The sequence below is a fragment of the Chenopodium album genome, chromosome 8 (genome assembly GCF_948465745.1).
Source record: "Chenopodium album chromosome 8, dcCheAlbu1.1, whole genome shotgun sequence".
Lineage (NCBI taxonomy): Eukaryota > Viridiplantae > Streptophyta > Magnoliopsida > Caryophyllales > Amaranthaceae > Chenopodium > Chenopodium album.
The window spans coordinates 68,039,224-68,064,209 of record NC_137841.1 but is presented as its reverse complement, the minus strand read 5'-3'; the positions used below and the strand labels follow the sequence as shown (position 1 = coordinate 68,064,209).

At 38.6% G+C, this 24,986-nt stretch overlaps 2 protein-coding genes and 1 non-coding gene across 3 annotated transcripts; 2 read left to right on the top strand and 1 right to left on the bottom strand.

The window, feature by feature from the left end:
• Positions 1-1,284: 1,284 nt before the first annotated feature.
• Positions 1,285-17,681, bottom strand: LOC145555397 (uncharacterized). Its single transcript, XM_081617140.1, has 4 exons — positions 16,945-17,681; positions 15,599-16,828; positions 2,548-3,416; positions 1,285-2,429 (listed from the first exon to the last, which is right to left on the bottom strand). Exons 1-4 carry the CDS (start codon positions 17,679-17,681, stop codon positions 1,285-1,287), a joined length of 3,981 nt encoding a protein of 1,326 aa, XP_081473266.1.
• LOC145557002 (small nucleolar RNA R71) lies at positions 13,412-13,518 on the top strand. Its single transcript, XR_014092086.1, has one exon. It is a non-coding gene; the product is annotated as a small nucleolar RNA R71 (small nucleolar RNA).
• Positions 17,682-20,111: 2,430 nt separating the features above from the next.
• Positions 20,112-23,195, top strand: LOC145556382 (uncharacterized). The gene is made up of 4 exons (XM_081618028.1): positions 20,112-20,332; positions 20,752-20,859; positions 22,149-22,319; positions 22,776-23,195. Exons 1-4 carry the CDS (start codon positions 20,231-20,233, stop codon positions 22,899-22,901), a joined length of 507 nt encoding a protein of 168 aa, XP_081474154.1. The 5' UTR covers positions 20,112-20,230; the 3' UTR covers positions 22,902-23,195.
• Positions 23,196-24,986: the final 1,791 nt, after the last annotated feature.

The window sequence follows — 24,986 nt, the reverse complement described above, 5'->3', positions numbered from 1 at the left end:
TCCTTTTTTTTTAATAGCTAAAGTTACTCTTTTCGTCCGTTTTTTTTATAAGCTGAAATCTCTTTTTAATAATATGTTTTTACTCTTTTTTACTTTATCATTTTTCACTCCTTTAATGCTCTCCGCTCCCTATAATTAAGTTAATGAAGCTATAGAAAGAATTTATATTTCTCTCAACTCGTTCTAGTGATATTGCAACAAGGCTGGAATTGCGCATTTTAAAGAAATTTATTTTGTCTATTAAATTCTAAAATTACATAAAAATAAAATATATAAAAATTTAATATTATGAATATATATTACGAGAAGAATCATATTAGAATCCAATATATTTCTCTGAACTTATACTTTTTTTTTTGAAACATCTCTTAACTTATACTTCATATACCATACAGTAATATATAGTCAAACAAGCGAGTTATGAATTATGCAAAAAGTCTAATTATTGTAATATTACTAAGGGTCTGTTCTCTTCATTTATTTTCATTTCATTTCAGTTCAGTTCCAATAAGTTCAGTTCAATTCAATTCTTAATTTCTTTCTCTCATATAATATTCAGTTCAGTTAAGCTCCAATAAGTTTAGTTAACTCAGCTTATTTCAGTCAATTAGAACAGACCCTAAAATAGGAAGAAGTATTATTTAGAATAGCGCAAGTAGAAAAGAGCACACCAAATACTCCCTTTTCATAGCGCCACCACACTTGCCATGTCATCTCATTTATAAGGGGGGTTTTTCTTTTTAGTCAAACTTTTAAGACCCTGTTCACCTCACCTTAAAAAAATAATATTCCGTAAAATTAATTTCAGTTTAACAAAAATAATTTCAGGTCATTCAAAATAAATTCAGTTCAGTAAAAATAATTTCAGTTTAGTGAAAATCAATAACTTTAAATATGAAATATAACAAAATATCAGTAAAAATAATTTCAGTTCAACAAAAATAATTTTAGTTCAGTAAAATTAATTTCAATTCAATAAAAATAATTTAAGTTCAACAAAAGTAATTTCAATTCAATACAATTTATTTCAATTCAGCAAAAATAAGGTGAAGTGTATAGGGTCTAAACACAGATCAATAATAAAAAGATTCCATTATATCAAGAAAAATGTGGAAGAAACTAAGAAAGGAAAGAAAGAAAATTTCAACCAATCAACTAACAACAGCGGAAAAAAAAAATCTAACACATTCATCAATCAAGCAGTTTAGGAAAAATAAATTTACTGGCTTCAATTAATCATCAACCAAATATTTTTTTTTTTTTTTTGACAAAGGTTTAAGCAAATTACATATTAATAGAAAAGCAAATTGAAAGTTGCGCTGCTTCAGCCGCTATTAGGTGAGCTCGATGAACGCGCCTTCTATCCGCCTTATGGACGTCGCACTGCCTGAAAGAAGCCCCAAGCCGTCTGATTTTGCGAATGGTCCAAAGTAGAGTAATGTCACCTTGTCCATTACCTCTAAGTAGGGTAACCAGATTATAAGAATCAGAAAAAAAGGTGACTGACTGAATACCCGCGCCTAAAGCCCAACGAAGGCCATACAAACAAGCTAAAGCCTCCGAGTGTAAAGCCGTAGTACATAACCCAAAATTACTGCCGCCCCTAATCCTCTGATCCGTCGCGTCTGGATTATTCATGCACCAACCCATCCCGGCTATATTTGAATCTGCAAACCAGGAACCGTCTATTTGGATTGAAATCATGTCTGATGTAGCAGCAAATTCCCCCAGTTGCGCTGCATAAAAACCCGGTGGCGTTGTACAGGCAGGAGTTAAGCGAGGAGTGTGGAAAGGTGTAATAGTAGGATCACCCTGTATAAAGAGAATATGTGATTGGAGTACTTCCAGAACTTGCAAAAGGATTGGTCGAGGAGGTGAAGAATCTGATTGGAAAACCCTGTTATTCCGAAATAACCAGAGACTCCAAAGAGTACCAATAAAGGTACTAATACGGGGGCTTAAAGTCCCATCTTGACTAATGAAAAGTCGGATATAATATTGGATCCAATATGTAAGAGAAAGGTCTCCATTGTATTGTGAGTGGATGCCAAGGCTTCCACCCCTCCATGCAATTCTTGCAATAATGCAATTCCTAAATAGGTGAAAAAAATCTTCCGGCTCAGTTATACATAAATCGCAGTGAATGTCTTCTATGGGTACTCCTCTGTGGCGAAGTTCCGTCTTTACTGCAAGAGCATTTTGTAAGAGTTTCCATAAAAACAACTTCCATTTCGGTTGTAATTGAAGGGACCAAAGAACTTTCCAAAAATTATCGAGGTGTTGAGGAGTCGCTGAGGTCGGAAGTTGTTGTTGTAACATTGCATATCCAGTTTTAACCGAATATGTCCCTGAAGGAGTACGAGACCAAAATTGAAAATCTTGTTCTGTTTCCTCCGGTGGTTCCATAACAAGTATTGTAGCAGCGGAATCTGGTTGGAAGCAGCACCTGACCTTAGCAGCATACCAAGATTCGGAATGAGGATTAGAGAAAAAATTAACCGTCCAATCCTTTGAGAGGAATTCCTGGTTTGAATTTTGGAATGGTACCGTTAGCCCATTTGGAAGATCCAGCGAGAATAGTAGCTTCGTTTCCTACTTTCCAACCACACCCTGTAGAAAGTAAGGTATCTGCTCTTGTAAGACCACGAAGGCCGTAAGAATTGCGCCCTGTGACTCTGTGCAGAGAAAGGGGGCACTGTGTAAGGAATTTGGTACGAGCACCAAAGATTCTTGAAACTAGAAGTTGCGGGTGCTTCACAAATCTCCAAACTTGCTTCATAAGAAAAGCTTTATTCAAGGTTGAGATGCAGCGAATTCCTAAACCACCCAGGCCTCGAGGCAAGTGCAACTTACCCTTATTGACCCAGTGCATTCCTTTGTTTTCCGAGTGGGACCAAAAGAACCGTGCTAGTAACGAATCGATTGTATTAGAAACTGACGCCGGTAGCTCAAAGCAAGAAAGAACATGAGAAGCCATAGCTACCAGAATAGAGTTAATAAAAATTAACTTTTGGGGTTGAGAAAGCCTAAACGTATTTAGATCATTTATTCGTCCCAGAATCTTGTCTATAAGAAACTGGAAATGATATATCTTTTTCCCAATGAAGTCAATAGGTATGCCAAGATGGTGGTTAAACTGAAGAACTTGAGTCATTCTGAAGATTGATTTAAATTCATCCTGAGCAAGAGAGGTAGTATTTGGGTTGAATCTGATAAGAGACTTTGACAAGTTAATTTCCTCGCCCGAAACCTTAGTAAACCGGTTGATGATTCCCATTATATTAGTGCAGGAAGCCGTATTGGCTTGGAAAAATATCATCGCATCATCCGCAAAGAATAGATGCGAAATAAGCGGACTGGCTCTTGAGATTTTGACCCCTGTAAACAATTTCAGATCTTGACCTAAATGCAACATCCTGGAGAAAATATCCATACAGAATAGAAAAAGGTATGGAGAGAGCGAATCCCCCTGCCGAAGACCACATTGGGGAAGGAAGGTCTCTGAGGTAGAACCATTTAGCAGGGATTTATAAGTAACCGTGGAGATACATTGTTGAATCATTTGTATCCAACGAGTAGGGAATCCATAGGCTATCAGTATTCGAAGTAAAAAACCCCAATGGATCCTATCGTATGCCTTGCTCATGTCAATTTTAACGGCGGCAAGGCAGTTGTTACCAGTCTTTGAGGAGTTGATTTTTTCCATTAATTCATGGCTAAGAAGAATATTTTCAGTCATAACCCGGCCTTAAACGAAGGCATGTTGAGAGTCTGAGATCAGTAAGGGCAGATACTGACGGATTCTAGCCACTAAACACTTGGAGGCACATTTGTAGATAGTGTTACAAAGGCTGATAGGACGAAGATGAGCTACTTCCGTTGGTGAGGCAATTTTCGGGATCATAACAAGAAGAGATTGATTCCATTCTCTCAGTAGAAACCCTGTCTGAAAGAAACTTAGAATGCCCGAAATGACCGAGGGTCCAACAATGTCCCAGTGTAACTTAAAAAACTCTGCTGTAACACCATCTGGTCATGTAGATTTACAGTTGCCTAAGTGACAGGGTAAAGTCGTATCCCCTAATCAAAATTAATTCCTAAATCCTCTAACTAACGTAGATAGGGAAGTAGGGTCGAATCCACAGAGAAACGAGTCTTTCTATTCCTAATTAATTAAAATAATCCAGATTATAAAGTAACCAATATATTGTAATTTAAGGAAACTAAACTACGAAGATTAAGAGTAGGGAGAAAACAATGAATAAAAGGATCTAGGGCATAGGTTCACCAATAAATAATATTCCAGGGTAGAATATAATAATCATTCATCAATGCATACATCAATCATATTATAAAGGGCTTTCACTACGTATTATAATCACACAATTAATTTACCGGTATTAAATCTCATCTTTCGAATCTCGACTTAACCATTTATAAATTAACCTGTCTATTGAAACTAGACCTAAACATCAATTCTCATCTGTCGAATCTCGAATCAATATTGTTAAACTCATGCATAAAAGATCTGCGCAAGTCTAGTCACAGAGCATTAAATCAATCAATAGGAAATTAATCTAGCATTGATAATCAACAACAATAAATTACCCCTTCATATTATTTATGGATCCCCATAAACCCTAGAAATAGAACTACTCACACATATTAAAAACTAAACAAATCAAAGCAATAAAATAAGTCATGATGAAGGGAAATAAGATTAAGAGAAGAGAAATCGTTACCAAACTAATCTGTATTAATGGAAATAATCAAGAACAAGAGTTGAGAGAAGAGTTAAGAGAGAGAAAAGATCCTAAGTAGAGAGAGAAAGTCTAAGAAGGAAGAAGAAGCCCCAATAATTCCGTACAAAATCGTATTTAAACGTTTTCTAAAACAAGAATTAAAACTAACTTAATCAGGTCTTCTAAAAACGCGCGCCCGATCGGGCGCGCCTTTTTCTTCGCGTTCTTCCCAAGCAGCATCGCCCGATCGTGCTAGCAGCTCACACGATCGGGCGCGCCTCAGCTTACTAATCTTGTCGCGCCCGATCGGGCTAGAGGTTGCCCGATCGGGTCTTTGCTCCTCTTGAGGCTTGGACTTCGATTGGGCTAGATTTCTCGGCCCAATCCGGATTTCCTCTCGGGTCTCGAATACTTGGTCCAAATGCCTCGGGATCCCAATTACCGAGCCCTTAATCACCGGCTCTCACCGATCCTGGGCTCCAAAAGTGGTCGCGTCCTTCTAGCTTCCGTAGTTGATCCATAAAGCCCGGGAAAATGCTCCAAGAGTGCAATTTCCTGTAAAATACAACTAAAACTACGAAAACACTAGAACACACAAATTAGTAATAAAAGTGGCCCGAAAGAGCCAAAAACACTACTAATAACGACCAAGGGACGGGGGTAAAACATTATATAAAATGGACATATCAAACTCCCCCAAGCCAAACCTTCGCTTGTCCCTAAGCAAAGATCTCATCAATGAATCAATAAATATGCTTCACCCCAATCCATAAAAATCAAGCACAAACGATTCAGGGTAAATCAAATAAACATGCTTCAGAGTCAACCAATCAAGTCCATCTAATTACCTTTCTTCCTTAACAATTGTCAAATAGAGCAAACCACAAGAGCATATAGAATTCAATACTAGTGCTCACACACTCAACTCTCATTTTTGTGGCGAGTAAAAGATGTACTCGATCGCTCTCCATCCAACCCCTCTATGTGAACAATGCCCTCCCAACTCACACTCTCGTGTGTATAAAACAATGAACGCTCAATCCTACTAGTCGACTCGAAATATGCCAAATCATAACTTGCATTGATAAACAACACTTTCACATTCATACAATTCTATGCACAAAGGTCAAAAGGTCTTTAAAGCTTGTAATGTAAGACTAGGGTAAAGGGTAGGATAAATTTGGAAATAAGTGAGAGAAAAGCTATGCTTAAAGGAGCCATATCCTTATAAAACCTATGATCAAAATAAATAGTGATCATACATCTCCAACATAACCAACTCTAACATCAACCAAATATACTCCAATCATAATAAATAATCTCAACTCTTACAATTTCACTCATAAGATATAATAATGAAGAAATAGAGTGAATAAACAAACTTTATTTTCCAAACTTGAATTTTTTTCCATTGAGGCTCCTATTTTTTTCTTTTGATCAACCTCAAACTAGAACATTTGAACATTTTTTTTTCTTTTGAAGTTCACTTATTTTTTTTTCACTTATTTTTTTTTTTGAACTTCTCTTTTTTTTCATAACTTCATGCTTTATTTTTTTTCAAGAAAATATAACTCTCAAACTCATCAAAAATAAACATGAACAACAAAACAACTTCTCAAAAACCCACCCTAATTGTGCAAATAATAAGCACACTACAAACTCCCTCACCTCACTCACTAATAGCTCCCCCAAGCCAAGCTTGGGACTAGTAACCAATGGGGCAAAATAGGCTTGTAATATGGCTAATAAACAACAAAAAGGTCAAGGCGACAACATGGGTAGCAAGAAGGGAACAAATGTATCTACAATCATCTGGAGGCTACCTAAAAGAACAAATGCCTTTGTCCTCCTCAATGTGCATAATAATGAATCATATAAACATTACTTATAGTTGCAAACCAATACTTAAATTCATTGACATACCAGGAATTATAGAACCATCACACATTCCTTGCCAAATCAACTAGTCAAGCACTATATTCACAAGTAGTTGGACAAAATTGACGCATGTTAAAGTTTCAGGGCAATCAAACATCAAATCATGATCAACTAATCCACAATGCCTATCATCAAAAACCAAGAATCAAAACAATTTTCTCAAGTAAGGGGCACAGGGAAGCATAATTTATAATTCATTGGAACGTATTTTTGGATTTTTTATTTTTCAATTTTTTTGTATTTTTCATATATAAGAAAGCAATAAAAACTAACCTAGAAAGCAAGAAATCTAACCTAAGAAAACACACCAAAAATAAAAGAAAAGAGAAAGAAAAATACCAAACAAAAATCTTCCCCAGGCCAGAATCAGACAATGTCCTCATTGGCTCGGAAACTAGCCCAGCATAGCTAGTCCTCATCATCATCCATCCTCTCATATCCTCCTCCATGACTCGAGCCGACACCACCCTGACTCGAGCCGGTACCACCCTGGCTCGGTCCAACACCACTATAACCCGAACCACCTGCAAAGGAGTTAGGGTCCACATTCCCACCCATACCCCCAAAAGGAGCATCACCCCCATATCCGTGGACTGAATAGTAGTCCACATAAGTACCATACGCACCGGGGTGAGAATATCCTCCTTGGGGGTATTGGAACCAATCGGGAGTAAGTGAATCGGGAGGAATAGCCCCCCGACGGGCATAATCGTCATACATGGGATATAGGCCCCTCCCGAAGTTCCTCTCTATGTAACCAACCCGCCCATCTAAGGAGCTTAACCTAGAATCTAGGTTTTGCATCATACCCTCAACTCTCTCTTGCCCCGTCTCGATGCGGTCTAATTGGCTCCTAAAAGCCGAAAAGTCATAAGGAGCATTGGGGTCGACGTTGTAGTCGACCGAGGAAGTGGGCATGCCATAGGTGAAGGGTGGAGGTGGTTGGTAGTGTGGTGAATGGTGAGTGGGGGAATGGTCTAGGGGGGATTGGTGGGGTTGTGGTGAAGGGTGAGGTGGTTGAACCTCACCTTGACCATTAATCTCGAAAGTATAAGAAGGCTTCCCCTTCTCAAATTTGGTCAAGGCGGGGTTGGGTAAGGTAAAGGCTTGGTCCCTCCTACCCGATTGTCGGTGGACTATCCACCAAGTATCACTTCCCACGGGTTGCACCCAGTTCAAACTCCCTAAATAGGGTAGGTCCATGAGGTTTGATCCTACAACTTTCCTATGCCCATCCGGGTTCCAACCTAGGTGTTTCCTAGCAATGTGGGTCACTAACCCCCCAAAACAAATAGGTGACCTAGACCTACTAGCCTCGGCCGCATTGGCCGCCCTTTGGAAGTGATTGTCTATCCTGTGGGGTATGTTCAATTTTTCGGTGGTAGGAATTACATAGGATGCCAAAAGTTCCAATTCATCTCTCCTAACATTTGCCGGTTCATGCCTCCCAAAAATAGTGAGGCCGGCAAATCTTTGCCAAAGTTTTGGGACGGGATGTTGAATCCACGTCCTTTTGGCATGCTGGAGGTTAACTAAATCCTCCCCGGTTAGCCTCTTATAGACCACATCGGTGTGGTCTTGAGAGGCTTCATTCGGTTTATCCGATTTTAAATCAAACAGCTTTCCGAATTCTTTAAGAGTTAGTCTCACATCGTTGTTTAATAATCGGAATTGTACATGAGTGTAGGCGTCGCTCGAAGTGCGCCTACGTTAAAAGCATGTGGTGAATATGCTTGGCACTCATAGGAAGTGGGAATTGACATTACGATTAGGGACAACGATTAGGGACAAATAAAGTAGGGAGCCGTCAACAAGTTTTTTAAGGAACTTGTAAACCGTTCACGGATCATAAAAAGGCAACCACGATAAGGGACAACGATAGGCAACAACGATTGACCCGTGAAGGTTACACCCCATTCATAATCCATGAGATTACTAACTTCATATGGTTCGGAACCACGAAAGGAGGATCGGGGATGATGGTACGAAGTGAGTCATGGAGTCACATTCGCCCGTATTGGCCTCTACTCGATTCTTATAGTGAAAAATGATTCCTGCGATCTCAAAGGCATACAAACAAAATATTCAATTCGCTCCAAACTATTATTAATCTAAATTGGTTGAATATTAATGCAACATATAATCCTAAAATATTGTGACCACTTGATTAACAACAAGATTAAAAAGGATCCTAAACTGGTTATCCAAATTATCTTATTAGGCGTGATTTCAATTACATATTCCCTTTAAACATGCAATATGGTGATCAATAATAACAATAGAAGAACAACATTAATATCAAAACCAAATTAATCACAATTCCAACAACATAAAATCGTTAGAAAAATAATAAAAATAAAAGGAGCATGATCCTTACTTTGATTCTGTTTGTTTGCAACTACAAAATAATAAACGAGTTAGTAACTTCAAGAAAATAATAAAGCAATGATTAAATTAAATAAAATAAAGTAAAGTTGATTTTGGGGCCAAACCCTCAAACAATTCTACCTTTCACGCCTTGGCTTAAGGATGGAACCACGAGTGAAGTATGGACTCCTTTGAGTACTTGAAGAAGGAATTTTGAAGTAGAAAAGGGGTAGGCTAGTGTTTAGGCTAAAGCATAGAAGAGAGAAAATTAAATCAGAGAATTACTCGGTGCCCCTTTTCATCAGAAATGAGGGGGTATTTATAGGGAAAATGTGCTGAGGGAGCACACGGAACCCTAAAATGATAAAAACCCTAAAAAAGTATCCCGTGACACGGTCAAACTGTACCGTGACACGGGAAGCTCCATCGTCAGACGGTACACTTTCCCGTGACACGGTACATTTTTGGTGTGACGCGGGAAATTTTCAGAAAACGGGATAAAAAACGCGTTAAGGGTTTACGCGGAAAAGACACGGAATGTCCCGTGTCACGGGAAATCCCACCGTCAGACGGGAAGGATTCCCGTGACACGGTAGGTATCTGCCGTGGCGCGGGAAATTCCAGCCTGTTTTTCCGTCTAAATACATTTTTAACCCTAATTTCCTTCGGCATTTTAAGTGCCGATTGATAATTTCGGGCCTTTTCTGACTTTTTATTATTCGGGCTAAAAAATTAAATAAAAATAAATAAAGGGTTTGGGCCAAAAATAAATAATAAAACAATAAAATAAAAAAGGCTTGGGCTAAAAATTAATTAATAAGTTTAGGCTGAAATTAAAACTATGCCTTTACCAAACATCAAGACTAATCCATGGACTGTTCAAAAATATGAATTTAATAAAATACGATTTTTTAAGCACTCTCGGGATTAAATACTAAACCCGACCAATAGTGGCGGTGAAAGGTTGTTCATCATCGGGTTTGGTTTTGGGGGGACATTTTTAGATGTCTACAATGAGTAATTAGTGCATTCATTTTAATAACATTAAAACTTGAAATAAATTCTAATGTTAAGTAATCATACGTATCATGGCACATTTGAAAGAAACCACTCATGCCTATACCTTTGAACAATTTTTCCAAATATTTATCTAGGCTTAACCTAACTAGTGTGGGATGATGAATAGAACGGGTAGAGATTACTTGGCGATCGATGAGGTTTAGCATCCTAGCCCGTTGCTCCTCCGAGGTAATGACAACCTCCTCCCATCCCGGAATTTGAAGATCCGGGTTGACCGTTGGTTGTGGTGCCCTCGAACTCTCACCCCTTTGTGTCCTTGAACATTTTGAGGCCATTATATTAGGAAAAACTTGATGCTTGGAGCTTTCTCTCTCTAGGTGTTTGAAGGAAGTATGAGAGAAAGTGGGAGAAAATAGGTGGGAAATGTAGAGGGAGATGTGAGGATTAATAATATGTAAGAATTTTGAGGTTTTGATGGATGAATATGAGGAGATCTTGAAAAAGAAGTGAGTTTGAAGGTGTAAAAATGGAGGTTTTAGAGAGAGAAAGCTATGGAGAAGAAGATGAAATAAGAAGAAAGTGAGGAAAGAAAGAAGAGGAAAAGGTTAAAGGGACGGTCAAAATAGGCGCGCCCGATAGGGCGAGCCTCGCCCGATCGGGCGGATAATGCTGAAGTCCCAGAACTCAGTTGCGCGCCCGATCGGGCGAGCTCCGCCCGATCGAGCGCGAACACGAATGATTTTTCGCCCTCATACTCGCCCGATCGGGCGAGCTCCGCCCGATATATCTTTTCCATTCACTCGATTTGCGCCCGATCGGGCAACCTCGCCCGATTGGGCGAATTTTGCTCGATTCCCAGCTCTCCTTTCGCGCCCGATCGGGAAGCCACGCCCGATCGGGCGAATTTTAGGCTGGAAATATATCATGCTTGCGCGCCCGATCGGGCGAGCTCCGCCCGATCGGGCCCGTGCCCGGTCTGAATTCCTTAGCTATTTTTTTTCTTCTTTGTCTTCAAATTTCTTCTAAGTCTTTCGACCTCTTAAACCTATACCTGTACAAAGACACTTATAAACGGTAAAATTTCACTCTCCTCGCCTCTCTAAAATAAAAATAAAAATAAAAAAGAAACTAGTCTAGAAAGCAAGAAATACGGGTTGCCTCCCGCAAAGCGCTGGTTTATCTAGGTCCCGCACGACCTTCTTACCAAATACAATATCTAGGACCCTTGGCCTAACGCTTGATCGGGTGGTTTCTCACCCGGTCTAGCGGTGTTTAGGCTGCGATGCGGCTTTCTGACATACCTTGTGGGACGCCAAATCACCTTATCTGGTGGATCCTCCTTGACTTGAACTGAGGGATCTTCAATGCTACGCACTAAAAATCCTTCTTCGATCGAAGGTTGCTTCAAATTGTCATTGCGTTCAACACTTGTAGCTCGATCTGGCGGAACACTTACCGTAGGCTCGATTCGCACAACTTGCTCGATCGGTTCCACCTGTTCATCCTCGAAACCAAGACCAACATTGTAGAGTGCTCTTTCTATTGCATCGACTTCCTTCTGCCATTTGTCTATCTCATCTGAAAAGGATGCAACACAAGATACCGCCTCCAAGGGATCTTTTTCAAGAGCTTGGGGCTTGTTAGAATAATTTACAACCACATTAACACTGAAACATTTCTCCTCAGTCATGGAGCTTTTAGGGGCATTATTCAGGTTAAAAATAACTTTATCATCCCCTACTGATAGTGTTAACTTACCACTTCTTACATCTATGACTGCTCCTGCAGTGTTAAGGAATGGTCTACCCAAAATAATTGGGGTTTTCATATCCTCAACCATATCAAGAACAACAAAATCTACAGGTATATAAAATTTACCTACTCTAACGGGGACATCCTCTAAAAAACCTAAGGGGTATTTGAAAGAACGGTCGGCCATTTATAGAGTTATATTGGTAGCTTTTAATTTACCCATATTCAACTTAGAACACACAGATAATGGCATGACGCTAACACTAGCACCCAAATCACATAATGCATTATCAATCAAGAGATTGCCAATATGACAAGGGATAGAAAAACTACCCGGATCTTTTAACTTAGGTGGAGACTTATTTTGAAGTATGGCACTGCATTCTGCAGTGAAAGCTACCGTCTCTACCTCACTAATAGACCTTTTTCTCGTCAATATTTCTTTCATAAATTTTGCATACGAGGGGATTTGTGTGATCAATTCAGTAAAGGGAACTGTTACCTTCAAATCTTTTACTACCTCCAGGAACTTACCAAACTTCTTATCCAAGTTTGTCTTCAATTGACGATTGGGGAATGGAAGTTTGATAATTGGCTTTGGAGCATTATTATTCTTGTCTGGAGTAGCCACCTTCTCTGGAGTTGTACCCTGCAATGTAGAATTAGATATGTTAGTATTATCTTTTAGTCCTGCAAGGCTATCAACTACATTGTTTGGTTTAACGGAATCAAGATTAGCATTATTTAATAAAACAGGTTCATCAACTCTGGGCATAGAGGGCCCTTCATAGTTTGAACCACTCCTTAGAGTAATTGCAAATGCTTGATCCGTAGGTTGGGTTGGCTGCGCCGGCAGAGCTCCCTGTTGGCGGGCTTGTAGAGTAGCGGAGAGTTGCACAATTTGATTATCCATAATTTTATTATGCGCTAGAATTTGATCAATTGTCGCATCTCTTCTCTCCATGTGCTTTTGCATATTAACCAACATTGCTCTTATTTCCGCCAGAGAAGGGTCGGAAGATGAGGGGGTTTTTTGTGGTTGGTTCTTCTGGCTAGCATTGGGGTGATAATATTTCTGCTGCTGTGGCGCCTGTGGTTCTTGTGGTGGTGGATTTTGAACATTAGTGCTCCGGTAGGAAAGGTACGGATGATTCCGATACCCAGGATTGTAGGTGTTGGAGTATGGGTTATTCTGCCTATAAGCTAGGAGGGCATTAACTTGCTCCACGGAACTCCTGCAATCTTGCTCCCAATGACCTACAATACCACAATTTTCACAGAAAGCCTCATTAGAATTATTATTAATTGCAGAAACATTAGCTACATTAGCAGTGCTCAGATTATCTAATTTTTAGCAAATAGAGGTTAGTTGAGCTTACAAAAAGGATACAGAGTCGACACTATGCTTCCCCTTGTTAGCAAATCCTCTAGGGTTCCCATATTGGGAATTGTGTATCGCCATGTCTTCAATAACCTGACCTGCATCATCAACATTAAGATTCATAAATCTCCCGTTAGCTGCAGAGTCTAAAATTATTCTAGAGGAATTTCCAATGCCGTTATAAAAGGCTTGGATTAACTGCCATTGCGCTAAATTATGGTGAGGGCAGTCTCTTTGTAAGTCCTTGAACCTCTCCCAAGCCTCATATAAAGACTCATCGGCTTCTTGGGCAAAGTTCTGGATTGCACTCCGTAGTACTGCTGTTCTCTCTGCAGGATAATACTTGTTATAGAAATTCAAAACAAGAGTTTCCCAGTCAGCTATACCAAGTGTAGTTCTATTTAAGCCATTAAACCACAATTTAGCTTTTCCAGTTAAAGAGAAGGGAAAGAGAATCTCCCTTATTTGGTCTTGAGTGACCCCGGCTTGCCTAATGGTGTTGCGATATTGACAATAGTCGGCAATGTGAAGATTCGGGTCTTCACCCTTGGCTCCACTGAATTTCTTCCTCTCTATCATCGTTATAAATTGAGGTTTAATTTCAAATTGAACCCCATTAAGAGCCGGAGTAGGGGTGAGATGTGGAAAATTCGTAAGCTTTGGTTGTGAATAATCACTAAGCTTCTTTGGAGCCGTCATCTCTGATTCGGCGTCTGATGATGTCTCTGAATCGCTAGAACCAGTTGGAGGATTTCGGTGATTATTGTTATTATCACCCGAATCCGCCAGGATTTGCTTGTAGAGATTTTTCTGTCTATGGAAGGAACGTTCGATCTCATGATCGAATGGGATGTAACCTGATCTGGAACACCTGGGCATAAACAAAAACTAGAAGAAAATATGAGATTTGTCTCAAAGAACTAGCGCTCTCTGAGACAAAAGGGAAATAATCTAGAATACAAAAACAATCAGAAATAAAAATAAAACTGTTTCCCCGACAACGGCGCCAAATTTTGACAGGGTAAAGTCGTATCCCCTAATCAAAAGTAATTCCTAAATCCTCTAACTAACGTAGATAGGGAAGTAGGGTCGAATCCACAGAGAAACGAGTCTTTCTATTCCTAATTAATTAAAATAATCCAGATTATAAAGTAACCAATATATTGTAATTTAAGGAAACTAAACTACGAAGATTAAGAGTAGGGAGAAAACAATGAATAAAAGGATCTAGGGCATAGGTTCACCAATAAATAATATTCCAGGGTAGAATATAATAATCATTCATCAATGCATACATCAATCATATTATAAAGGGCTTTCGCTACGTATTATAATCACACAATTAATTTACCGGTATTAAATCTCATCTTTCGAATCTCGACTTAACCATTTATAAATTAACCTGCCTATTGAAACTAGACCTAAACATCAATTCTCATATGTCGAATCTCGAATCAATATTGTTAAACTCATGCATAAAAGATCTGCGCAAATCTAGTCATAGAGCATTAAATCAATCAATAGGAAATTAATCTAGCATTGATAATCAACAACAATAAATTACCCCTTCATATTATTTATGGATCCTCATAAACCCTAGAAATAGAACTACTCACACATATTAAAAACTAAACAAATCAAAGCAATAAAATAAGTCATGATGAAGGGAAATAAGATTAAGAGAAGAGAAATCGTTACCAAACTAATCTGTATTAATGGAAATAATCAAGAACAAGAGTTGAGAGAAGAGTTAAGAGAGAGAAAAGATCCTAAGTAGAGAGAGAAAGTCTAAGAAGGAAGAAGAAGCCCCAATAATTCCGTACAAAATCGTATTTAAACGTTTTCTAAAACAAGAATTAAAACTAACTTAATCAGGTCTTCTAAAAACGCGCGCCCGATCGGGCGCGCCTTTTTCTTCGCGTTCTTCCCAAGCAGCATTGCCCGATCATGCTAGCAGCTCGCACAATCGGGCGCGCCTCAGCTTACTAATCTTGTCGCGCCCGATCGGGCTAGAGGTTGCCCGATCGGGTCTTTGCTCCTCTTGAGGCTTGGACTTCGATTAGGCTAGATTTCTCGGCCCAATCCGGATTTCCTCTCGGGTCTCGAATACTTGGTCCAAATGCCTCGGGATCCCAAGTACCGAGCCCTTAATCACCGGCTCTCACCGATCTTGGGCTCCAAAAGTGGTCGCGTCCTTCTAGCTTCCGTAGTTGATCCATAAAGCCCGGGAAAATGCTCCAAGAGTGCAATTTCCTGTAAAATACAACTAAAACTACGAAAACACTAGAACACACAAATTAGTAATAAAAGTGGTCCGAAAGAGCCAAAAACACTACTAATAACGACCAAGGGACGGGGGTAAAATACTATATAAAATGGACATATCACTAAGTCAAACATTGCATTTTTTATTTCAGCCGCAGAGAACGGCCGCTCCAAATTATTGATCTGAGAGGCTGTAAATTGAGGAATATGCAGCTCTAGAAGTACCGTATCAGTCTCTGTATCATAGCTTGGAACCGCATCCGTCTTGAAAGTGTTTTTGAGTGAGTTAATCACAACTGAATGTACATCATGGTGACCGTATTGCAGTAATCCCTGGTCATCAAGTATAGAAGTAACTTCATTCTTTTTGTGCCTAGCTTTGACCTTAGAATAAAGGAGTTTAGAAGGGCATTCTCCATTTAAAAGCCAGTTGTGCTTACAACGTTGCTTCCAGAATTGGAGTTGTAAGGAAATGTTTCCCTTCGACTGATCTATATTGCCCATATAAGTATTTGCATCTGAGAGAGTATGAACCGCTTCCCCCTCCGTAGATAAGGTATTTGAGAAATTTTTCCAATCTATCCCCCAGAATTTTTTGTTGTTGATGCACCACTTTCGAACTAAATTCCTAATGATACCAAGTTTCCGAGAGAGAGTAAACATAGGCGATCCCTGAGTATGGTTTTCCCAAGTTTGAAGCACAAAATTGTGTATATCTGTGAAGTCAACACACCAATTATCCAATTGGTAAGGCCGGTTGGATTTGTGCTTAAAAGGTTCATCATCAAAAACTATAGCCGCATGATCAGAGACTAAGATTGGCTGATTAGTAATGGTACTATCCGGGAATTTAGTAAACCAATCTGAAGTCATGTATGCGCGATCAAGTCGTTGAAGAATCAGATGCTCGTCTTCACTATTATTTGTCCAAGTATAGGGAGGACCTTTGAAAGTTGTAGAGTGAAGACATGATTTTATACGAAAATCAATAAAGGCATCCCATCCTCTAATTACAGTAGACCCTCCTAGCCTATCATAATGGTGTTCAATTTGATTAATATCTCCAATAATCAAACAATTAGGCGCTATAGCTAACAAGTCTAAAATCAAACCCCACACTTGAGGTCGATCTTCTAGAATAGGAGCACCATAAACAAACATGGTACATTTATCTATATCATTAAGTACTTTTATGTTACAGAGTACTACATTTGAGGAGAAAAAAACGCAAGAAATATCATCCGAACCAAACCCAAAAACCACCAAACCCCCACTAGTCCCTATAGAATCGACCCCCTTAACAAAAGTGGGACTAGAAAAACCTAGAAGACTAGAAACTACAGAAACAGAAACTTTTGTTTCACTAAGAAACAAAAAGTTAGGAGCATATTTATTAAGCAACCAAAAGATATAAGGTAGTTTAGGAGTAGTAGTGTCATTGAGTCCCCGACAATTCCAAGTTGTGATCCTCATAAACACCTTGGGGACTGTGAGAGGACAGCCGCCAAACCAGAAGTGTAAGAAGTATCACCTGCCAAGTAAGAAGTGGAGCTTTGGGACTCAAGAGCAAAGGTAGCCGAATGCAAAGAGCAAATACGGGAAGCATCATCTGCCCTTCGAAATTTCATAGAGGAAGTGAGTGATGTAGTAGCCTTGCGTTTAGTACCTAAAAAGATGGGAGCTTTGTTAAATTGTGCATTAACAAACCCATGGGAAGAGTACCCTATGAAATCCAGGTCCATAGCAGTAGCAACATCCGAATAGCACTTAGGTTGGGGAGTTGTTGTTCTTGGAGAATCCGTGAAGAAGGAGTAGTCGCCTTTGCTATGCAGGTCCAGATTCTTAATCTTTCTTCTTTTTTGAGCCCAAGTCGAGCCATGATAACCAAAGTAAGGGAGTTGCTCATAAGAACGACATCGATGAAAAGGCCCATTTCTACTTCTTTTATGCGGCCAACGGTTCCCTGTTTCTTTGGGAGAACCTGACTGTTGCTGCTTGTTACAAGTGGAAGAAGACCCTGCAAACCCTTCCTGCATCCTAGGATCAAGTTTAGGTGTTGCATCGAAGGAGGAAGTGGCAGTTGACTCTTGCAAGGAAAGACTTGCAAATAAAGAAGGAACAAATTGAGATGGAGATTGCGCATCTCTCTGAGATATAGGAGCAGAATCCGAGTCCGATTCTTCTGAAATATAGCTTTCTTCGAGTGCAGCTGACATTCAGAACCCTCCCCCAAAGGATAAATTCGATCGAGTTGCTGTAAAGGGGGCATAAGGATCGCCCTCAGGTCGCGCAGTTCGCTGCTGCTGCTGTATGCGCATAACTTCAGCTCTATTTTCTTCAACAAAACGCATAGAGTTGGGATTGTGATATGATTCAGGCGTTGTAGGATCTGTTTCAGAAGAGGACCTGCTTGAAATCCTTTGATCAGAAGCTGAATCGTAGACAGAAGTATCTGAGGAAGTGGAATTAACAACCTGTTGCGTATGAGACATAAACCCATTTTGATATACACCATTAATAGGAATGAAATCGGGTTCTACATTGTCATTGGAATCCCCTGCATTATCCGCAATATGAGCATGACCATTAGGCAAACCCCCTCCTACACCAGAAGAGTCCGAATCTGAATTATCAGATTCATTAGCCCCATCTGAATGTTCATTATCCCCACCATCCTGATCATTTTCCGATTCCTGATCATCATCATTATTATCAGGATTATCATCATTATTTTTGGAATTATCATTATTATCCTCATTACCATCATTATCCTCATTCCCTGAACTAGAACTCTCATGAAATTCAAAGTCCTGTGCCAATATCAGTAAATTGACTCTTGTATTTCGAGTTCTAAAATTCTCTTGAGTACCTTCAACCATATTCGTATACAAAGGCCTATTATGTGGGCTATAAATCACAGTATATCCCTGGGATTCGAATGCCTCCATTCGAGATTGAATGCGCCTAGTAGCCACATAATCTGAGCAGAAGCAAAATTCTGAGTAATGGCCTACGCACCCGCACTTCTTGCAAAATTTAAACACGCCCTCATACCTAAAATAAATACATATGGGATCAACTTCCCCAGGAATGAAACAACCAGGAACTAAGGGTTTAGAGAGGTCAACTAAAACTTGGCCACGAAATTCTGGTTCCTCAGGGAGGCCATCTCCATCATAATCAAGAATCTCAACCAAACCCACAAGGTCTAGCGTTTTGACAGCCCATTCAGGGTCAAGAAACCCTAAAGGCAGGCCATAAACACGAACCCACAGCCTAGTCATATCAAAGTTAATAGAAGCAGGCACAGTAAACCTATTGCACCTACGAACATTGCAGATTCTACCATCCAAAATGAAGGTGTGTTGCTCAAGTAAGGCTTCGACGTCCGCTAAGTTTGAGCATGCAAAAATAAGGTAACAACCAGTACGATGAACAACGATATTACCTCGTGTTAGCCATTGAGTGTCTACCATCTGTTGAACAATCGAACGACTTGGAGGATTGGGGCCAAAGAATCGCCCAATAACCGCTTGGTTCCAATCAATATTAGTAAGATAATGCTCCAACGGTTGATTTAAATACACTCCTTGTTGGTACACGGTCCAATGATTGACATTTGCCATTAATAAACGTAGACAAAGGTTAGAAAATGAAAGGTCGAAGTAAAGAGAATAGAAAGAAACAGAGCAGTAGAAAGGTAGAAGTAAAAAAAGAAGATGGAGTTTTTGACTACTGAAGCCAAAGAAAACCCTCCTATATTGTAAGAAACACTAAGCTTTGATGCATGTGATCCACGAAAAACAAAACCCACAAAATCCAGGCCACCATTCTCACGAAAAACCCCCCACGAATCCAACGAAAATTACTACAAAATCATCACCACCAAATCAACACACCCATCACGAATTGAATTTCTTGAAAGTTGAAGAAAGAGAAAGAAGATCTTAAATCCATGAAACCCATTACACATTTTTTGAATGTTGAGGAGAGAAAGAAGATCTAAAAAAGATGAAGAGAGATAATGAGATTGAAAGAAGAGAGAGAAAATATGGGGGAAGATTAAGATGAAGATGAATGAAGATGGTTTTGGGTTTCTTAAAATGAAGATGAAGAGTTGATGAATTAGATTGGGTTGGTTGGGGTGAAAATTGGGTGAGAATTAGTGATTAATTAAATCTGATTATAGTTAGTAAATTGTGTTTGAGTTTTTAAAATGAGGGTAAAATTGACATTTGACTATTTTTAATTTTATTTATTTTTTTTACTAAAAGAGGAAAAAATTTCTTAGTTACACTTAATGTTTAGCGGATAAAATAGTAAAAGTTGCACATAACATTTAACGGAGGTAATATTAGCTCTTACGCAAAATTTGTCGGGGGTCCGAAGTTCAAAATGTAATATGACTCAAAAGTAACCCGATCCAAATTACAATTTTTATAGACTTAATTATTTAGACATTTAGCATTGACTCAAACTTCAAATAGACTCGGGCACCGACTTAACTAAACTTCACCCAATTATTCGAATTGACACCTTAAGAAATCAAAACCGCTTCACAGATTGGGTAAATTTTACTTGTACACATGATATCAATTCAGCCCCATAATACTAGAATCATCTGGACCTAAACCAAACAAAAACCCAAATCACAAATACAACCCATTTCCCATTTGACCACCATCATCAACTAAACATTTGAGGAGAGAAACTCTTGTTCTGCAAGAAAGAGAGAGAGAAACAAAGCTTACAATCAACGCCAAAAATGGTGACCTTCAACCTCATGATCACTGCTGAAGTCGAAAATGTTTCCAACATTCTACCAATGGGCGGTCTTGATGATCCTAACTTCCTTTACTACTTCAAGGTCTTTATCTCTTTCTTTCTCTCTATTGCTTTTTGTTATGTAATTTTAGTGTTGTTTAAATTAGCGGGGTTGATGTAATTTTAACTTAGTATTACGCCTCAGGCGAGTATGGATGTTGGGTTTGTATCCGAACGACCCGATTGGTCACCTCTTTGTATAATTACATATATTAGATGGTGTACAATGATTATTTAAGCTTGTATTTCTCGAGCAATGTGTTTTTAATTAAATTTGATTTGGGGGTTGATGTAATTGGTGGGGATGATGTAATTTTGGCTTAGTATTGGGTTTGCTTCCGAACGACCCGATTGTCACCTCTTTGTATAATTGCGTTTGTTATATGGTGTACAATGATTATTTAAGCTTGTATTTCTTGAGTAATGTGTTTTTAGTCAAAATTGATTTGTGGGTTTTTGCAGGTGAAATGTGGGAATTGTGGAGAAGTGACTGAGAAGGAGAGTTATGTGATGTTGGGAGAACTTGTTCCTATCCCTAAGAGTCGTGGTCAGGCTAATCTTGTTCAGAAGGTTTATCTCTGTTTCTCTCTGATAATCTGTTGTTCTGTTGATTGTGCTCGCTCTATTTAAGACTTAGTTGTCGCGTTGATAGTGTAATTTAAATGACTAATGTTGCAATTATATTTGAATGGAGGTAGTATTTTGGCACTATTGATTGGTTTTGTCAGTGTTTATTTCTTTTTCTGGACTAATTTCTTGCCATTTAGTTTCATGAGGGTTTTAGCATTATATTGACTATTTGTTGGTTATTGTAGTGATTGTAGTTATGTGTTGATCAATGAATCATATGCTGCATTTATCTTACTGTAAATGTTACATAATTATTGTAGTGATTGTAGTTATGTGTTGATCAATGAATCATATGCTGTATTTATCTTACTGTATGTTACAAAAATGTGTGTTATTAGTGTTTATGAAGTCTATTTCTAGCGTATCTTATAGTGAAGGAAAGCGTTTTTAAGTTTTTGAGAACTTGTGGGTTCTAGGAGCTTTGAACTTTCATCTTTTATGTTTAGTGATGATCTTTCGTCAATTTGCTAGAAGCGAGTTGAATACCCCTTAAGCTTCTTCATCCATTACAGGAGTATTGAACATGTATTAAGGATTATGAACACCAGGGTTGCAACTGGAAATGTCTCCTCGTTGTTTTGATACCTGTCTGATTTATTGAACTATTGAACATGAAATAGCGTTTAAGTTTGGTATGAAAATTCTGCAATTCTGTTATCTTAGGATTATTTTCTTAGGAGTTAGGACTTGTTTAATATGTTTCTTCCGGATGTCAATTGATGGCCTTGTATTGGCAGTTTGGCACTTGGGGAATGGTTTATGTTAGTGTATTGGTGTTGTACTAGTACTTCTGCTGTGGCTATTAGAATTCTTTTTTTATCTATTGTTCAGTCATTTGCTGTACTGATTCCATCTTTTTCGATAATAGTGTGCCCGTTCAAGTGATATATGGCTTACATTGTTGCTATATCTGTATTGACTAAGCCTTGTATAATGTCCTGCAGCTATAGAATGCGTTTAATGCTTTGATCTGTATGAATCACGTGTTGCATATCTGCATTTTTCTGGTTTACACGTAATTGACATTTGATGGGATTGATGCCTGAATTACATTACAATGTGTAAATTTTCTGTGAGCTGTTAACTTTGTTCCATTCCAGCTATTAAAATTTTGTTGCTTTTTGTGTGTTATTGCCTTCTAAATTTTGGATTTTCTTACATTGGGTAATGGTGATAGTCACATCGTGTTTTTAGCTTGTTGCTAATCAGTCACCCTTTCATTATTTCAGTGCAAGTTCTGTGGCAGGGAGGGTACTATCACAATGATACCAAAATCTGGCCGCTATCTAACAGGTGATGACTGTGAAGCAGGAAAGTTTGTCCGTTTGATGAGCTTTGACTGCCGGGGTTTGGAGCCAGTGGACTACTCCTTTGGTGGTGATCAGTGGAAAATTATAACTGTAAGTCTCTCTTGTGTGATTTGTGTATTGAAATTTGCTAGATTCATCAGTTCAAATTCCCTTATTATCTCTTCATGTGATGATAGTGTCCGTGGGTATGACATTTTTGCCTATGTGTTTTCCTCGTGCCAGCTCCATTTGTCCAATCACATCAACTTGAATACCCCTTCCCCTTTGCTGCTTCACCTGAATGCTCATCTATGCTAGTTGACATTATGATAAGCTTACTTATTTTTGAAGTGAGGGCTTGGTAATCTACCTGATTTAGCAAGCTTAAACATTCTCATCTCTAGCTGCTAGCCACGGAAGGAACTTCTGTCTGTTGGCTTAGGGCTGGAATTAGTCGTGGGAATAAGACTTTTGAAAAATAACATTATTATTAGATAGTTTTGATTTTATTTGCCGTCTACCCTTTACTGGTTGTTGGCTGATATAAGTTTAATCTTTTATGTGCAGACTGCTGGTACTGTTTTCGAGAATGTGGACCTGTCAGACGGGGACTGGGCTGATTATGACGAAAAGAAGAAAATGCCAACTTCTGTCGGTAACCTGCAAGCACGTTTCGAGGTAATGAAGACATGAAGCAGAGAAGGTGGTAATCGGGAGGGGGGTGTTTACATGAACAGTTCTTGAGAATCAGCCACTGACAAATGAAGTGTGAACTTAATCAGTACATTAAAACTGCTTAGGACTATGAATTCCATACTTGAATGTCTATGCTAGTGTAAATGTAGCACAGCTTGCTGCTGAAAATTATATTTCGTTTGTTGGTCATCAAAACGTGTATTTCACCAAGTTTCTTGAAGGCTCTTTGGCTGGCTACTTTGATGCTTTGTGAAATTAAATGATGTGTTCAACTACTAATTCTGTTGTTTCCTTGCCCTCTTATATTTGTCATGCCCGGAAAGTCAGTTAAATGATCGTCTTCTCAAGCCTTTCGCCGAATTAAATCTGTTTCATCTCAAACTACTTTGTTGCCAAGATTTCTTTTCATTTGGTGAATTGATTCAGAAAGTTTCTGCTGTAGTAAAAACAACCCTCTGGCTAAAGCGTTTGGTTTATTAGCTCGACGAAAAACTATCAGTACGTACACCTTACAGGTTTCAATCAATGAATCGCTGCAACATTTGATAATTATTGATTCATGCCTTTTAATACCGGCCTGGCTTTTGGTCCAACTAACTGCCCTAATTTGAGAAAAAAGAAAAAAACAAATGTCACAAAACTAGTGACCTAAAAAATTCACCACCAAAAAATTTGTTGAGCAGTTAAAAACTTAGAACTATATCTTAGTTGAAAAAATCATATCATATTATACATCAGAATTAATATGATTTTTCACATATGATAAACAAGATTAAAAAATCTTGTAATTTGCTTACATGAATAAAAAAGATACCAAAAAAATTAAAGATTTAGGTTACATGATCCGGATTAACACTAAAGACCTCACTACATATATAGTCGATCAAGGTCATACTTAATGGCCTTGGAATGATCCAAAGCCCTATTCTTAGCAAGACCCCATTGAGAACAACATCTTGATCTTCTGAGCAATGGTACTCGGCAAAGAGGACAAGTATAACGACGACCATCCTTCACCCATCTATCCATGCAAGATTTATGGAACATATGATTACATGACAACAATCTTATAACTCTAGTAGACATGTCACATACTTTAGCATCAACACAATCTTGTTCTTGTTCTTGTTCCTCTTGCTTTTCTTGTCGCGCTACTTGTTTATCATCATAACTCGATCTCTTCCTCTTCTTCCCCTTGTTTGTAGCCCCTTCAAGACATATAGCACAAGTAAACTCATCAAGCTTCTTAGACAAATTCCTTGCCTTACTAGCCATCTCATCCACTACGCGCAATGAAGGATGTTCCTCATGTGGTTGCTCCCGAAAGTCTACCCAAGTGATCAACCACTCTTTACCGTGTGACACACAATGTCGCTCAATGTGGTTAACAATCTCATAACCAGTCCCACAAATTTCCACATCATGTGTCATGGCTACTTGAAATCGAAGACTCGAAACCTTCTTGTATAGATCATGTAACACATCATCCGGGTTAGGGTGCAACACGGAAGACTCAAGATAATCCAATAACCAAGCCTTGCATTCTTCGCAATCTACCGGATTAAACAATCCTAATGAGAACGATGTTTCATCTCTTTTAATGTACATACTTTCATCTTGTTTGTCACAACATTTGATCGTTCTTTCCCACTCTTCGTACCATACTTGTACCTCTAATTTACGTGTTCTTGACGGCCAAGAGTGATGATCACAAGCGATCACAACCTCAGAGTTAATCTGTAAACCCATTATTAAAAATCACACTTTTTTTTTTTTTGCTCTCTATTTTTTGTTTGTATGAAGTGATTCTACCTTAGGAGTTAGGAACCTTTTATGTATAGAAACAGATGAACTTGTAGCACAAGGAGAAAGTTCTTGTAGCGCAAGACTTTCCAAAATATATACTGTTAATAATTTATTTATGTAAATTATATCCAATTAATATTATAGATTTTAATTTTTGGAAATATTTAACGTGTGATATTTTGATATGGACCAACGTGTAGAAAAGTCAAAATCATTACTGCTGAAAATTTGTTGTAATGCAACACGTGCCGTAACAGGAGAATTAATAATTTGTTT

Excerpts from the sequence above, each read along its gene's own strand:
- LOC145555397 (XM_081617140.1), bottom strand. The coding sequence starts at position 17,681 with ATGTCAGCTGCACTCGAAGAAAGCTATATTTCAGAAGAATCGGACTCG. Across the intron at positions 3,417-15,598 it reads GCTGAAATAAAAAATGCAAT|GATGTTGCATTTAGGTCAAG; the intron begins GTTTGACTTAGT and ends TATTTTCTCCAG. Across the intron at positions 2,430-2,547 it reads ATCTTCCAAATGGGCTAACG|ATTCCGCTGCTACAATACTT; the intron begins GTACCATTCCAA and ends GCTTCCAACCAG.
- LOC145556382 (XM_081618028.1), top strand. The coding sequence starts at position 20,231 with ATGGTGACCTTCAACCTCATGATCACTGCTGAAGTCGAAAATGTTTCC. Across the intron at positions 20,333-20,751 it reads ACTTCCTTTACTACTTCAAG|GTGAAATGTGGGAATTGTGG; the intron begins GTCTTTATCTCT and ends GGGTTTTTGCAG. Across the intron at positions 20,860-22,148 it reads AGGCTAATCTTGTTCAGAAG|TGCAAGTTCTGTGGCAGGGA; the intron begins GTTTATCTCTGT and ends TCATTATTTCAG.